Raw genomic sequence first — 15,623 nt, 5'->3', positions numbered from 1 at the left:
ATTATCATGAAAACCAACAAATAATCTTCAATCTGGATGTATTGGAAACAACCACTTTGGACTATATCTTGATTTCTTCTGTTGGTTTCTACCACATTTTAAAACTAGAATTAGAAATTTAGTTTTCCTGCATGTGTGTGCATGTATTTGAATGTATGTGTATTATGATCATTGCATTGGGGATGGGACCCAAAGCCTTATATATGCTAAGAAAATATTCTGCTTCTGAGCTACACAGTCCTTCATTGTGATTTAAAATTAAGTTTAGGAATTATCTTCATGGAATTCTTTAACAAATGAAGATTTAATTTACTGACCTTAGGGCTAAATGGTGAAGTGGTAGACCATGATTACTTCTTTTGTTTAGTATAACTTGTTTTCGCCTCCCTTCAGCTTAAACAATTTTTGCATATTAATATCTCTATATACTTTTACTATCCAACCTCTTTGTATTGTATTTTGTTTTATTTTTGCAGTGCTACGCATTGAACCTGGTCCTTGCATGCTAGGTGAGCCCTTTAGTGCTAACCTTCACACTGGCTCTTCTCTATATTTTGGAAATAGTCCTATCAAATGGTCTTTGTGTCTACACTAGCAAGCTCTTCACTAGACAGATTGATCACTCTATAGCTATGTTATAAAGTGGATACCCCAGAACTTTCCTGAGTTCTATCCCCAGGTTTGGGTTGCAATATGTATTTCCTTTCTTTAAAAAAAAATAGCTGCATATTAATGGCATTCACTAGGATTCTTCAATGCACAGGGAGCGTGCAACAATCCAGTAAGAAAATAATTACTATCCTGATACAGTAAGGAGCTTCCTAAAAAGCGAATGTGCAGAATACATTGCAGTTTGGCTGGGTATAAAAATCTGAAGTGTTTCCCTAGCTGTCTGTGTTGCTAGCAAGAAACCCAATGTCTAATTGATTTTCTCCTTTGCAAATGTGTTCTTTTTTAATAGCTTTGTGTCTTTAGGAAACATTTGTTATACTACAATTATAAACATTTGCAACAAGCTAGCACCCTTGTCTATCTCACTCTGACTGGTGTGTAACTAAATTCCTCCTTCCTCCACTCTGCCCTATAAATGGCTTATGGTAAATTCTACTGTTTGGGAAGAAGTTTCTGCTTATGTAGGGTACTTCAGCAAATTCTTTGAAGTAAACCTAATTATCCAATGAAAATATATGCCACTCTAGATTGCTAGGGAGACAAAAGAGGATGTAAAAAAGCTGTTTAACTGAACTTGGCACTCAGTTTTGGAACCAATTTTGTGATCCCTATTGCATGCACACAAGAAAGCACTTTCTGGCTTTCAGCTCCGTTAGCTTGTTTTTTGGTCATTTCCAGTAACTCTCTCATCTCCCTACCACCCCTCTCCACAAATTACTTTCTGTACTCACATCTACTTGTTTTGTTTTGGGACCTGCTGAGTTTAACCAGGGCAATTTGGACACAACAAAAGGCAGCAATTCTCTCCCAGAATCTGTCAATAGCCAGCACTTCAGTGGTAAACATTAGGGCCCTGTGAGCCCCTTCTGCTTCTGTGACTGATCATTGTTGGGGCTAGTCTTATGTGAGCTCAGTGTAAGAGAGCACAGTTGTTGTGAGTTAATGATTACCATGGTTGTGTAAGTCTAAAGCAGTGGTTCTCAACCTTCCTAATGATGAGACCATTTAATACAGTTCCTCACGTTGTGGGGACCCCAACCATAAGATTATTTTGTTGCTACTTCATAACTGTAATTTTGCTACCGTTATGTATCGTTATGTAAATATCTGATACGCAGCCCCCAAAGGGGTCATGACCCACACGTTGAGAACCACTAGTCTAGAGATAAGCCTTCCACAGCTCTTCAACTCTTTCCTCCCAGCTCTTACACACGTCCTGCCTCCTCTTCTGCAGTGTTCTGTGAGCCTTAGAGGGGGTGGTGACAGGTCTTCTTTAGGAGTGAGCTCACAGCTGTCACTTATGCTTAGCATCTTGAACAGCCACAAGTCTGCATTCATCACTGTTGTCAGAGAGGCTTCTCTGTTTAAGGATGGGGGCAACTTTTGTCTATGAGCCTATGCATAGGTATGAGAATTCAGACTGCATACTTTGGTTTTATGCACAATCCTCTATGCATATGGGAGACTGACTGACTGGAGTATTTCAGTTAGAACTAAGCACTTCAATAGAATTTGACAATAATCTTCATCACCATAAAATGAATGAATAATAAATTAACTGTTATATAAAGACATGCATAAGTTCTTAGGACATTTAATAGTGTCTCCCTTTTTCTTCTTCAAATCCTGATAGTCTAGAACTTCCTTAGTGACTTTCCTCCTCCTCCTCCTTCCCTTGCCCTTCCCTCCCTTCTCCTTTCCCCTTTTCTCTCTTCCTTCCCCTTCAGTGTTTTTGACATGGTGACTTTGCTGTGTAGCTTAACTTGGCCTTGAACTCATGAACTTGGCCTTGGCCTCCCTAGTGCTGGGATTAGGGGTGTACACCTTCAAGCCTGGCAGGGTTTGGGGTAGTGGCTTGATTTTGTTGTCCTAGAGATCCAAGCCAGGGCCTTGACAAGCATGTTAGGAGAGCGCCTGCTACTGGGTTTCATCTCCAGTCTGTGAAGTGTGTCCTCAAGAGAAGGGATGGTGTCTTCCAGAGAGCTGGGAGAATGTGGGGCTCCCAGAACATGGGTCTGAAGCACTGGGCTGTACATCAAGCCAGCATCTGTGGGAACTTCAGTGTGGTCTTCTACTCTTTCAGTGGCTGTAAATGACACCCTTACTGTTGAGCAGATGTATGTTTTGCATGTATGTAAGAGAAGAGGTGGTATGGCTGCCTTCAAGGTTCTTGTGGGCTTACTGTTCACAATTGGAAGATATGTGCTAAACTGGTCCAGCTGGCAGGTTTCTGGAGGCTTCTTCAGGGGAAATCACACTTTGAGTCGCTGGGGAAATTCAGAATTATCAGTTCCAGCCTTTCTTGTGCTGGGGAGCCAGCATAGCCAGCAGTTCTGAAGATGCCCTCTTTTTCCTGTGTTCTGTAGCGCTGGCTCCTGGGTAGCTTGGTGGTTTGGGATGATGAATGAGCTACAGACCCACGTTTTTGCTGGGCTCGATTTTCTGATAGATTGTCTCCCATACTTGTTCAATCCCACTAGAACACTCCTTCCCCCAACCTTGTCCTCTCCTGAGAAATGTTGAAAGCTTTTCTCCTGGGAGGGAAATGACCAGGGCCCAATGAGTGTACCCTCACAACCAGCTGCCAGAGCTCTCGTCCACGCCTTGGACCTCAGCCACACCATGGGTCCCATGACACACAATATGTAGGGAGAGGCTGGGTGAGCAGCAGTAAACACTTTCATTGGGGTCATTTCATCCCAGGTCCTACTGCTAACCAAATATTCACACTCGCAAGGAGAAGGGTGCTGGCACATGTTGGGAATTGCTTGTACACAGAACCTACACAACCTCCTCCCAAGCTTTTGGATTATATCTAGATGACTTACATTCCTCAGTGCAATAAATGTTAAGGAAATCATCGTTATCAAGTGCTGAAAAGGGGAATCATAACGAAAAAGCCTGTATGTCTTCAGTACAGATACAATTTCCTATTTCCTTTCAAATATTTCTTTTTATTCTATGAATGCAGAGGACTGATGTATGAGTTAAAGCAGAGACAACATGATATGAGAATAACCTCTGTGGGTTTAAAGGCAGAAGAGCCCTTTAGAATTTGACCAAATGTAATGGAAGCTAATGATGTAACAGGGATGAGATTGGAGACATGACACTCATTAAAAGGCTCCAGGGTGGAGGGAGAAGGTAGAGCCAACGTCCAAGCAGAGGTTGCCAAGTGAAGGGTGCATGGTGGGGGAGCAGAATGGAAACTATTCAGGTGTGGGTGAAACACACAGCGTATCATGTGCACAGGGGTTCATTGAACTGCTATTCACAAGTGTTGCTCTTAGCATGTGGCTCCCAGATGGGGTAAGTGGCCTGGTCACCACATGGGAAAGTGGAGTGTGCATATCAAAGTTGGAACTGAAATCACATTGGAAGCTTCTCTGATCAGCTGCGCCCCTCTACACAGGACATACTGTTGGGGGTCACTTTGTTGTTATTTAAGGGTTACTGCTTTAGCTAATAGTAGTACCTCTTCTTTGTCCTTTCAGTACGGCCAAGTACAGCGTGTTGACATTTCTACCTCGATTCTTGTATGAGCAGATTAGGAGAGCTGCTAATGCCTTCTTCCTATTTATTGCCTTACTGCAGGTAATGGGTTCTTTAAGTACTTGAAATTTGCAAACTCAGTTATGTGCAAAATGAGATTTTTACTAGCAAATATCTTCATTGGCAAAATGCTGGACTATTTGCAGATAGTTGCCTTCTCAAATAATCGCTAGAGTGGACAGACATGGTCTCTGTATAAAACACACTTGGGAGAGAATTCCTTGAAAAGAGTAGTTACTAAAAGGGGCAGGGGAACTGGTTCTTATGGGTCATACTTGTCGAGTTCACTTTTTCTTTTTTTATTAATACATATTCATTATATTAGACACTATATTCCACTATGATAATATGTATTCATTATATTAGACACTATATTCCACTATGATAATACATATTCATTATATTAGACACTATATTCCATTGTGGTATTTCAAACATATACCAGGCATGTGTTTTGGCCATGAAGGTTGTACTTTTAACCTATTTTCCAAACACATTGCCTTGTTAGATGGACTTTCAAATGTAAACTACTTAGCTAGTTTTTTAATTAGTAGGGCTTTTGTTGTGTAATGGAAATGGACCAGACTTGTGAGAGTGAGGGTTGGGCGCCATGTTTTCCTTCTTTGTGGAGATGTTCACATATCATATTCTGTCTTGTGTTTTCTTACAGCAAATTCCAGACGTATCGCCAACAGGACGATACACCACCCTGGTGCCATTGATCATCATTTTAACAATTGCAGGCATCAAAGAGATTGTAGAAGATTTTGTAAGTTTTTGACTCTGCATAATACAACATTGTATCATGACATTTGAAGTGTATGTGACTGGGTGAAATGCTTATGGCAGGAAATAGGGGTACAGCTAACTGGCTGCTCAGGGAGTAGTGGTGTTTGCTGGGGAGGAAGAGATTCTTCAAGAATCCTGGATGCCTGTGCAGTGATTCTGAGGCACTTATATGTTCTGGATCATTTTGAACTTGGCTAGTGTTTATCGCTATTAGTCCTTATATCCTGCTTTAGAGTACCTGTATTCAGGTATTAAATGAAGCCTTTAATTAACACTCTCTGCAAGCAGCTTGGTGCTTCTTATATTTTTGTTTGTGAGCCTAACCTTTAACGGCTGAGCCATCTCTCCAGCCCAGCTTGGTGCTTCTTATGCCTGAAGTAATTCTCCAAGAATCTTCTTCCTCATGCTTCCCTCACACCTCATTGGCTACAACCACATTGCCATTTTCTCCCTCCACCTCTCCAATTTGCGCACACACACACACACACACACACACACACACACACACACACACACACACACTTGATTCCCCCCACTTATATACTTCATGGAATACGTAGTGAATTAACTTGAGAATGAATCCTGCTATTTGTTGTTGGGTTTATAATACTAAGTCATTGTTTCAGGCTGTCCACAAATAACTGTTAGGAATTTGAAACTTTGAAGGGCTTGTAAATCATTAGAACCAAAAAGTCACCTACGCTTCAAGTAGCCACATCTAGATGTAGTCAGTGCTGACAGATGGCAAACCACCCAGCTTAAATCTACAGCATTAGCATTGTAGGGTTCTTGGCCCTCACTACCCCCTGATTTTACTGCTTTCCATTTCAATTATTCATCTGGAACATTTGAATGTAAGAACCTTTGCTTTTTTCCTATAACAGAAGCGACATAAGGCAGACAGTGCAGTTAACAAGAAGAAAACAACAGGTAAGCTACCAGGCTCAGTCTCTCTTTCCATTGTTCATTTAGGAACAAGTTCTGTGCTTAAGTAATGCTTGATCATGGCTTTGAGATTAATCATTGAGACATTATCTATAAAATCTTTAAAGAAATAGAAGAGTGCTAAAATAAAATGTTAGTTGTTATAAGATATCAATGGGATTTTGTACTCTGGAAGACAAGATTTTCAGGAATCAGCTGATGTCCCTAAAAGTTTCACGGCTCCACAGCCATGGTTGCTACTCACTTTCCTTATTATTTTGGTTTTTGTATCAATTCAGTTTTTTGTTGCTGGTGTTTCTCCTGTTGGAATTATGTAACCTTGAGCCTTTTCTACTCCTGGGCTAAATACAAATTTGGTTTGCTTATGTGCACACATAAACTCATGTGTTGGGGAGGTACACATTTGGAGGCCTATATTGGCATGGTTGGTCAGTTACCATTCTGCCAAGGATATGATTTGTTAGGATTAATAAGTACAAGTTTCACAGAGCCTTTTGGGATTGTAGAAAGCTGACATTTTATTTTGAGTCTCTACAATACTAACCAGTTCATTGTTTCTTCTTTTACAGTGTTAAGAAATGGTATGTGGCAGACTATCATTTGGAAAGAGGTAAGGATCAGTTTTAAAGTTAATGCCAGAAAATATTGATTTGGAGACTTATCACAGATTGCTGATGTTGATGGCAATATAAAATTTGCTGTAAGGCCAAGGCTGTATCCACTTTATATGGGTTTTCTCATGTAGTCTGCTTTCCCATGAGAACTTCCATGTGCTCCCTCCTTTCTGGCCTCTTCTATAACGGACGTCTTTATTCTCCAAGGATAGTTCTGGAACCTCACAGCACTTAATAGTTTCTAAACCCCATGCGAGAAACATTTCCCCTGTCTCTTGTCTTCCTTTACCCAAATTCAAATGTTCAGAGCCGTTATCTTTTAACTTTTAAGATTCTCACTTCAAATGTGTTTGGTGGAAAGATCTCTGGGTGTGAGCAGGGTTCCCAGGCAGGGTGTGGAACCAGTCGCTGCTTTTATCCTCAGAGAGGCAATAAGAGGGATTTTCCTCCCTGCCGCTGGCAGTGTGAGGGCTGAGTTCAAGGAGGAAAGATGTTGTTGTGTTGTTGTTGGCTGAAATTACCTGTGCTGTTTTGGTGTTTTGTATCTGAAAAGCCAGCAGTCCCCCCCTCCCCAGGGTTTCTCTGTGTAGCTTTGTGCCTTTCCTGGATCTCCCTTTGTAGACCAGGCTGGCCTCGAACTACAGAGATCTGCCTTGCTGTGCCTCCCTTTTATCCAGCTATCTGAGATGAGCCTTGTTGGTGGACACACAGTATTAATTTTAGAGATGACAATCATTCTAGCACTCAGAACTGATGTTTTTTTTTTCTTGTCGTTGTTGGTTTGTCTTTGTTTTGAAAGAGAAAACAATGTTTTAGAAGGGCAACTTCAAGTATTGTTTCTTGCTTACATATAACTAAGTTACACCAAGTGCCTCCTGTGGCCTCTGAATGGGAAACAATGTTGCCAGTGTGCCTACAACACTCACTGTGGTCTTCCTTTGACGTTTCCCAGTTTGGAAGATCTACCCTTTCAAGAAAACTCCCCTTGTCGTGTTTTGTGGAACACTGTAACCCTTGCGGCCTCCTTGGCCTGCTACACTTCGGAAGTTCAGTGTGATGGTTCTTGGTCAAAGGCAGAATTACCAGGGGAGAACTGGGCAGTGGGCAGTGGAGAATCCTCACAGCTCCTCCATTTCTCAGGGGTCTTCTGGCTGCTTCATCCCGAGACAGGCACAAGCATGGGCCAGATGAAGAATGACTTGCATCCAAGTGTCTTGACACCGCTTGAAGTAGTGGCGGGCCCTGCAAGTGGTGAATTTGGAACCCAGGAGCTGGTGGCCCTATGGGCTCCTGAAGTTCCTTCCTGCTCCCACAGGTGCTTGGGGGCATCACCACCTTGTTGTAGGCTGGGCTGGATACATCGTGGTTTCAATATCAATGCATTATGGTGAGCCATCTTAAAGGGTCTGTTGGCAGAGGCCAGAGACTGCCAAGCGTGGAGTTCATGCTGGAGTCTTCCTGTGCAGCTGTCCTCAACCAAGCAGGCCATCCTTGGTACCCAGCACTGGTCAAGCACACATGTGCCCTATTTCTTGAGTACAGAGGGTCTGGAGTTTCCATTTGAAGTTCACAGGAGAGGCTACGGCTGGCCCTGTGGGCAGCTCACTGTAGCACAGTGCACGCTGTGAGCTTGGCAGAGGTCATGAAAAGATGTTCAAGATGGAGGGGAGGAGACACAGAGGTGTCCTGGAGAGCCACACAAAGCTGGACTTCTGTGAAGGTGTTACATCTGCAACAGCAGCCCCTGGGCTTTGCGTGACTCTGGTCATCTCAGAGAGGAAGATCTCAATAGTGGGATCAACCCAAGAGAGTCCTTTAGCTGCTTATAACTGAGAGATGGGAAGAGCCTTCTGAGGCTGCCGTGAATCCAGGGACCCAGGACAGTTTTGTTCACTGCACTAATTCTTTTAGCGAATACCACACACGCCTGGAACGGTTGATCATGTGTAGGGACACCCAAACAGAAAGCCACCTTCAGGTTCTGAGTTAGCAGCTTCTTATTGTTGTTGAAACCTCTTAGCACCCGGTTCCTGGGAAGCCAGTGTCCTCTAGACCTGAGGGAAGGCTTTGAATTAGGGACAAAGAATCCACTTCTTTTTTAAGAGAACTAAGTTTTCTTTCTAGTTTTTATTCATTGCTCCTTCTTTTTCTAAACAATTTGTGTAAGGTATTTTTACTTAAACACATCTTCAGTGCGCATGAACACTGTTTGCTCTGTGTTATAATGGAATCTGCTTTGATTTGTGCCTGCTTCTGCCTTCAGATTACACACTGACCTGTGATTTGATGCTAACTTTGGGTGACCCAGGGGTTTGGACTTTAATTTCTGCTGTTCTTGTCTTTGATAAGCATTCTTCTGCACCAGTGGGACAGCTGTTCAAACCCCACCCATGGTCCAACAGAAAATTAGTGGGTTTAGTGGTGGTGGTGGTTTAGGGATGGGACTGGAGCCTTATGCCTGCTGGGTAAATGCTTTTTACCACTGACTCACCTGCAGCCCCTAAAAGAACGTTACACGGTACCTGCTGGTCTGTGTGACCCAGTCATTTCCACAAGTGTAGCTTGTGAAACTCACCGTAATCTAAGTAGAATGGGCACAGAAAGGCGCAGCACCTCTCCTGGACTCTGGACCTCTTTGTGCACTAGGAACTGTTTCTCCGAGTCATCAAGGAGTTCTGCTGACTTTGACCTTCACACTGACACAGTCCATTAAGTTACACCCAAACACCTGAGGGAGACTCTGCTTATCCACCTGTTTCATGCCTTAAGCCATGGTGCTGTGGTTACTTCTTAGTCTCAAAAGTAAGTGGAGGCCAGTGCTCAGTAGGCCAAGGTGCTTACTGCCAGCCTGAGTTCCATCCCTAGGATCCACACGGTACAAGGAAAAAACTCCTGGGGATTGTCCTCTGACCTCCACACATCTGCTGTGACATATATGCTCATACTCACACGCTCTCTGTCTTTGTCTCCCTCCCTCCCTCCTTCCCTCCCTTCTTTTCTTTTTCTCCTTCTTTTTTTTTAAAAACCTTTTCAGGAAACATCACTGCAAAATTTCAATACTGGGGCTGGAGTGTTGGCTCTGTAGTTAAGTGAGACAACTTACATCCTGTGGTTCAGGACTACCTGTAACTCCAGCCCCAGGGACTCTGACACCCTCTTCTCCACAAGCACCTATACCTAGATGCATATATATGCACACACAGACACAGAGATAGACAGACAGACAGACACACACACAAGCTATAATTAAGAATAAAAAAATGCAATGTGGCCATTTCCCACTGTCTGTAGGGACTAATTCCAGGTTGTTAATAACAGATGTCCAAGTGTATAAATGTTCGAGTCCTTTATATAAAATAGAGGAACATTTGTTTGCATAGAACATGCCTACGTACTCCCACAAATGTAAAATTTCTGGATTACAAAAAGCCCCATGCTATGGCAACAGTACTATGGTGTGTAGCTTTGGAGACAATGCCAGGAAAATGGTCTGTGATGCTCCGCATGCATGCAGGCAGCTTTTGCTTTCATTTGTTAATGCCATTGTCTCTCTTTTACTTTTGTTTTGTTTTGTTGAGACAAGCTTTCACTGTGCAGCTCAGGCTGGCCTCAGAACTACAAGCACCGGATCCTAGGTGTGCACCACCACTCCGGGGCAGCTGCATTTCTCTTTGCAAATATTTTGCATTTATAGTTGGTTGAACTCATAGATGTGGAGCTGTGGGTATGGAAGCCAGCTGTGGCACAGTGGAAACACCTGCCCTTTGTTCTTGTAGCGTGTGGCTTAGTTATGTACTAACTTTCTTCTTCACGTGTTTAACCACCCTTATCACATGTGTGCTTTCTTTCTTTTCATGCCTTCTGTCCTGTCCCTGGTCTCTAGGTGGCAGTGGGAGACATCGTGAAGGTCCTCAATGGGCAGTATCTTCCAGCAGACATGGTCCTGTTCTCCTCCAGGTCAGGTGTGCCAGTGGGCACAGGTTTTGAAATGAATGTTAAGGACAATAAAGTACTAAATGAACTGCAGAGATCTTGATTCATCTTTTCTCTTCCCCATGGGTTCTCCTTCCACAACCCTGACCTTTACAAGTTGAGCATCCCTAATGAACTTTAGTTTCGGATTTGGGGAGCATTTTAGATTTCAGATGTTGAGATTTGAGATGTTCTGTTGTTAAAGTCTATGCAAATATTTAAAAATTCGAAAGAGTAGAACATTGGGAGTACCTCTAGCCTCTAGCATTTTGGATAAGTTAGGGATGGTCAGCCTGGACCTTTGTCAATTGCCTTTTCCTGCTGTGACCCTTAGCTGCTCCTTTTTGGTTTGGTTTGGTTTGGTCTCCTCTTCATCCCCTGAGGTTTTTAGAACCTTTCTGCTGGTATTGACTGCTTTAGTTCCCACTGACTCTAGGATAGTCCTCACCAGCCAAGACACTGATAAAGGGAGTGAATGTTTAATGACACCAGGAGGCAGTGTAACTGAGACTTCAGCCCTTTCTTGGTCAGTCCAGCTGGCAGTCTGTCCTCTGGCCTTCGATGCTGCCTGTGAACAACTGTTCTGAGAATCTGAGGCATTTTTCATCTTAGACACAACCTGCAGGTGGCCCTGATCTTTGCTCTTGTCCCAAACAGTTGCTGCACCTTGGGTAGTTTTGTACTAGAAATATCATCGCCACACAGGGATGTGCATGCAGAGCTGGGTACCGCCACCCTTGGCCTTCTTGGCTCCATGTGTGAAACACATACCAAAAAGAATGGAAAGCCAAATCCAGGGTAACAGAGACCTTCTGTTCTGGAGTTCAAGGTGATAGTGTGCATTGTTAAGTCTATAATCCCTCTATTTATATGCTGCTGGGAAATGCAGGTGCTTAAGCAGTTTGTATTTTCTTGGATTGCAGCCATGTTTTGTGTGTAAGATTTATCCCATGATAGGAACCAAGGGATAAAAGGTTTAAAGATAGGACCCAAACCAATGGAGGGAGAAAGAGCCATAAAGAATGGGTGTGACTCATTGGCCCTATTCAGTAGTAATGAAAAACTATTAGAATATGTCAGTTGGCAGTTTGGGCCAGGAAATTTGTCTGTGACCTCAGGTAAGCTGACTTGCCATAGATGGTTTGCTATACCAACAGAGATTTTGGGGTGCTCCTTGTATCTGAGTGGGTGTTTTCTGTGAGCAGCCTAATCAATGGCTTTTAACCCCAGATACCTTTCGTATTAGTACATGGATAAAAACAAGGCACAGAGAGCTTAAATATCTTTCCAAAGTCATATGGACCCTCAAAGTAGCATCAGTGGGGGAGTCCTTTCTCAACCACTAACTCTACTGACTAAACTTGAACCAGAAGACCAGAGGTGGGAATATAGTGTATACTCTGCTCACTTTTACGCTCTTCTTAAAATTGATTGAAGAGTTGCCCTCTGACATTGGGACACATGTAGGGAAACAATGGCCTGCCTGGCTTGGACCTCTTCTTTTAATTCCTATAGCTCTGATTTTCTTAAAGATGTGTTTGTCCTGAGCCTGCCAGGGTAACGCCTTTGTTCCAGGGGCAGGAGGGTCCTCATGAGGCCTGTGAGAATCACTCTGTCTCATGGGTGGGTTTTATTATCATTCCAGTACAAAGGCCTGCCCCCTTCTCATCCATTCTCAGTCACTGTCCAGTCAAGACCAAGCACGTGGAGATGAAACTGGATTATTGGTGTTGAGCTCCAAAGATGAGTGTGTAGTTCCCTCTCTCATCCGCTGTGTTACCAGAACAGTATTTATAATAGCGTATTTGAAGGGAGGCCAGCAAATGGTTTCCACGGCAGAGGTTTCATGAGCTGGGGGTTTGTGGAGAGGATGGTACTAACCTTGGCCTTTCCCCTTCCTCATAGTGAGCCTCAGGGGATGTGCTATGTTGAAACCGCTAACCTGGATGGGGAGACGAACCTTAAAATCCGACAGGTAAAGTCACTTTGTGACTCACATTGCTACAGGAGGTCAGGCTGCAAATATATAACACAAATATCCCCCATGCACCTTGTGGAGAAAAAGTTGTTCGGCCATAAAATGATACCTTAATCCCTGGTGGAAGCTGTGGAAGTCTGTGCCCCCAATTATGAGGAAAGCTTGTTGAGGAGGCTAGGTGGCTTAGAAAGTGGGTTTCACCAGTCTAGTGTATCACCACTCATTTGTATCTTCCTAAGTTCTGCCCACAGTGCTCAGGACAGGGGCATCCGCTCATAGGAGCTTGAGCTGGGCAGTGGGAAGAAAGCCAGTCTTTGGGCTTGTGGAGTAGAAAGATCCAGGTGCATTGTGGTTGGAGCTACTGTTCTAATAGTGGAGAGCCAAGCATCAGATACATTGTTTCCATACCCGGAACTACCCTACTACTCTTCCTGCAAGCCGCCTGGGGTCACCTGTGAAAATGGTTCACTATCAACTTGACCAGCTCCCTCCCCCCAAAACTCTATAAACCATGCAAAACAAGAGGTGCAAGTCTTTGGGTTCATTTTAAGAACCCTTAGGAAACTGTCCAGGCCACTGGGGATCTGCGTAAGCTACAAAGTAACTGAAAGATGTTTAAAGAAGCACCATGTGGCAATCCATGTCACAGTGGTAAGGCTGGTAGGTGTGTCCAGGCCAAGCAGTGGACTCTGTGACTGAAATGGAGGGCTGAGTTTCCACAGCACATGCTGAAAAATGCCGAGTAACAGGCAACAGCAGTTTAGATGTAGATTCTCTGGTCACTGAAGATCTGCAGGTGGGCCACCACCTTTCCAGCGCTCTGGGTTGAGTTAACTCTGCTTGAGCTGCCTGGCGCACCAGGCTGATTGCCACTGAAAAGGAACCATTGTTCCGAAGCCAGAAGAGGAAGCTGCATGAAGGGAGAGACATCCTAAGATGTCTGATACATTGATAGAACAGAGAGGACCTGGGTGAGGGGAACAAACATGATCAAATATATTGAATGAAATTTTTTTTCCAGGGAAAAAGAAAGAACCCTATGATACAGAAATAAGTTCAGCACAAAATAGATACAAATAAAAAATTTCTTACCACACAATTGTGATATAAAGAATAGTCTTCCATGAATAAAATACTAAGCATGTAAGACCCTTGTGGGTTTTTTGTTGTTGTTGTTGTTTTGTGGGATTTTTTTTCCTGCTTCACAAAACTGAATTTAATAATTCTGTCTGTGTATCTTTCTTTTTCCTATGGTCTAAAATTTTTTTTTCTGTTTGAAGAAGTATTTATGAGGTTTGTCAAACTATTTTTTAAGGAAATATTCAGAATAAACTGTTAACAGTTTTAAGAGTAATGAGTGGTGTACTACAGACTGTTAAAGGACCCTCTGTCCTATCTGAGCAGTATTGCAGGATGGTGGTAGCATTGCTTTGTGTTGTATGTTTCAATGCCTTGACTATTATTTAAATATGGCTGTCTCTAGCAGGGGTTGGGGCTTCCTCTTCTGCACCATTGAAATCTCGATATCTTTGTGTCAAACTGTGCAGTCTGGAGGGGTGCTATATGACTTATCACATGATCGCATTGCAGATGGCTCATTTTGTCCCTGTGATTGACAGAATGCCGTGCTGTGTCTTAGACGCGGATGGCAGTATTTGATCTCGTTGGCTTTTCATTCCGTTTCAGGGCTTGAGCCACACAGCCGACATGCAGACGCGGGAAGTCCTGATGAAACTGTCAGGAAGGATAGAGTGTGAAGGGCCCAATCGCCACCTCTACGACTTCACCGGCAACTTGCACTTGGATGGGAAGAGGTTCAAATCTCCTTTCCTTAATTATTTCTCCCCCTCCTGTTATCCTTCCCCCACCTTCTTTTTAATGTGGCCAAGAATTCCTGGAGCTTTGAAAAAAAAATCCTAGTTTCGTAGTATTTGAAAACAGTGAGATTTCTTCCTGTTTAGCTCATTTCTGAGAGACTGAAACACTGTTTAAATTCATTTAAAACTTCCCTTACATTGAAGAAAAGAACAGATTTTTTAAAAGAAACAAGCCAAAGACCTCACATGGGGTTCATAGAAAGCAGCTTATTTTTCCTTGCTTATGACTAACGAGGCCAAACAAACAGTTCAGATTGCATTCAGTGGTGCAGGAGAGCAGCAGAGAGGTACTGGCTGTGTATTTAGCGTACCACACACGGGAGGCAGATGCATAGTTTCTTGTTAGCTTTCTTCTACAAAGCTCTGTTTCTATTTTACTAATTGATTTTGCCGTGCGGTGCATTGCAATGCTTGCCCATGCTAGACCAGCCCTTCGCCAGTGCGCCTCACTACAGCTCTGCTTGGCTTTAGAAAGCTGAATGAAACGGGGCTGTGAATATGGCACAGTCAGTGAAATGCCTATTATGCATGCATGAGGGCCATAGTTTGGATTCCCAGCCTACATTAAAGGCAAATGCCAGTGCTGGGGGATTGGCTGGGAGATCAGTGCAGAGTGGCTGAACCCCGAAGTCCATTGGCTAGCCAGTGACAGTGAGAGACTTTGTTTTGAAAATAAGGTGGAAAGATAAATGATGTTGACCTCTGGCTTCCATGTGTGTGTACACATGTGAACACGTAGATATCATACACACACACACAAGTTGAATGACTTATTATCTGAGGTTATCTTTGCTTGTGAGGTTGACATGTGGTCTACCTGGTGATACTCCACAGTCCACTGCCGGAGTTTCCCCATACTTTGACTAGACCCATAGCTGGGAGCCGGGTTAAGACTCTACAGAGGTTCAGTGTGATAACCAAGCTTGAGGCTGCTTCTTGGTTGGCACTTCATATCCAGCCACCCAGCGTGCTTCCCATCTGTAGACACTCCCTCAGATGCCACCTAGTCACCATGCCATTCGGTATGAATTACTGCTGTCTTTTCTTCCATAGTCTATAATGTGAATTGGTTTTCAGAAATGAATGAGCTTGAGGCTTTTAGCATTCTCTTTGTCAGTGTTCTTGCATAACAGGATTATGAGGCATAATCCTCTCTGATATTTTATAGAAAAAAAAACCATCCTGTTCTATAGTGGAGAATGGATAAAGCGGACATTTGGGCTG

The 15,623-nt window shown here is 43.3% G+C and overlaps 1 protein-coding gene across 3 annotated transcripts in view; it reads left to right on the top strand.

The window, feature by feature from the left end:
- The window catches only part of Atp8a2 (ATPase phospholipid transporting 8A2), a 574,910-nt gene that overhangs the window by 130,314 nt on the left and 428,973 nt on the right, over positions 1-15,623 (top strand). For all 3 annotated transcript variants that reach the window (XM_036199222.1, XM_036199220.1, XM_036199221.1), the window contains exons 3-9: positions 4,167-4,266; positions 4,895-4,993; positions 5,898-5,943; positions 6,528-6,568; positions 10,456-10,529; positions 12,450-12,519; positions 14,209-14,336. In XM_036199222.1, coding sequence (XP_036055115.1) covers positions 4,167-4,266; positions 4,895-4,993; positions 5,898-5,943; positions 6,528-6,568; positions 10,456-10,529; positions 12,450-12,519; positions 14,209-14,336 — 558 coding nt within the window. The remainder of the gene's footprint in view (positions 1-4,166; positions 4,267-4,894; positions 4,994-5,897; positions 5,944-6,527; positions 6,569-10,455; positions 10,530-12,449; positions 12,520-14,208; positions 14,337-15,623) is intronic.

The sequence above is a fragment of the Onychomys torridus genome, chromosome 9 (genome assembly GCF_903995425.1).
Source record: "Onychomys torridus chromosome 9, mOncTor1.1, whole genome shotgun sequence".
Classification (NCBI taxonomy): domain Eukaryota; kingdom Metazoa; phylum Chordata; class Mammalia; order Rodentia; family Cricetidae; genus Onychomys; species Onychomys torridus.
This window is presented reverse-complemented; position numbering and strand designations above follow the sequence as displayed.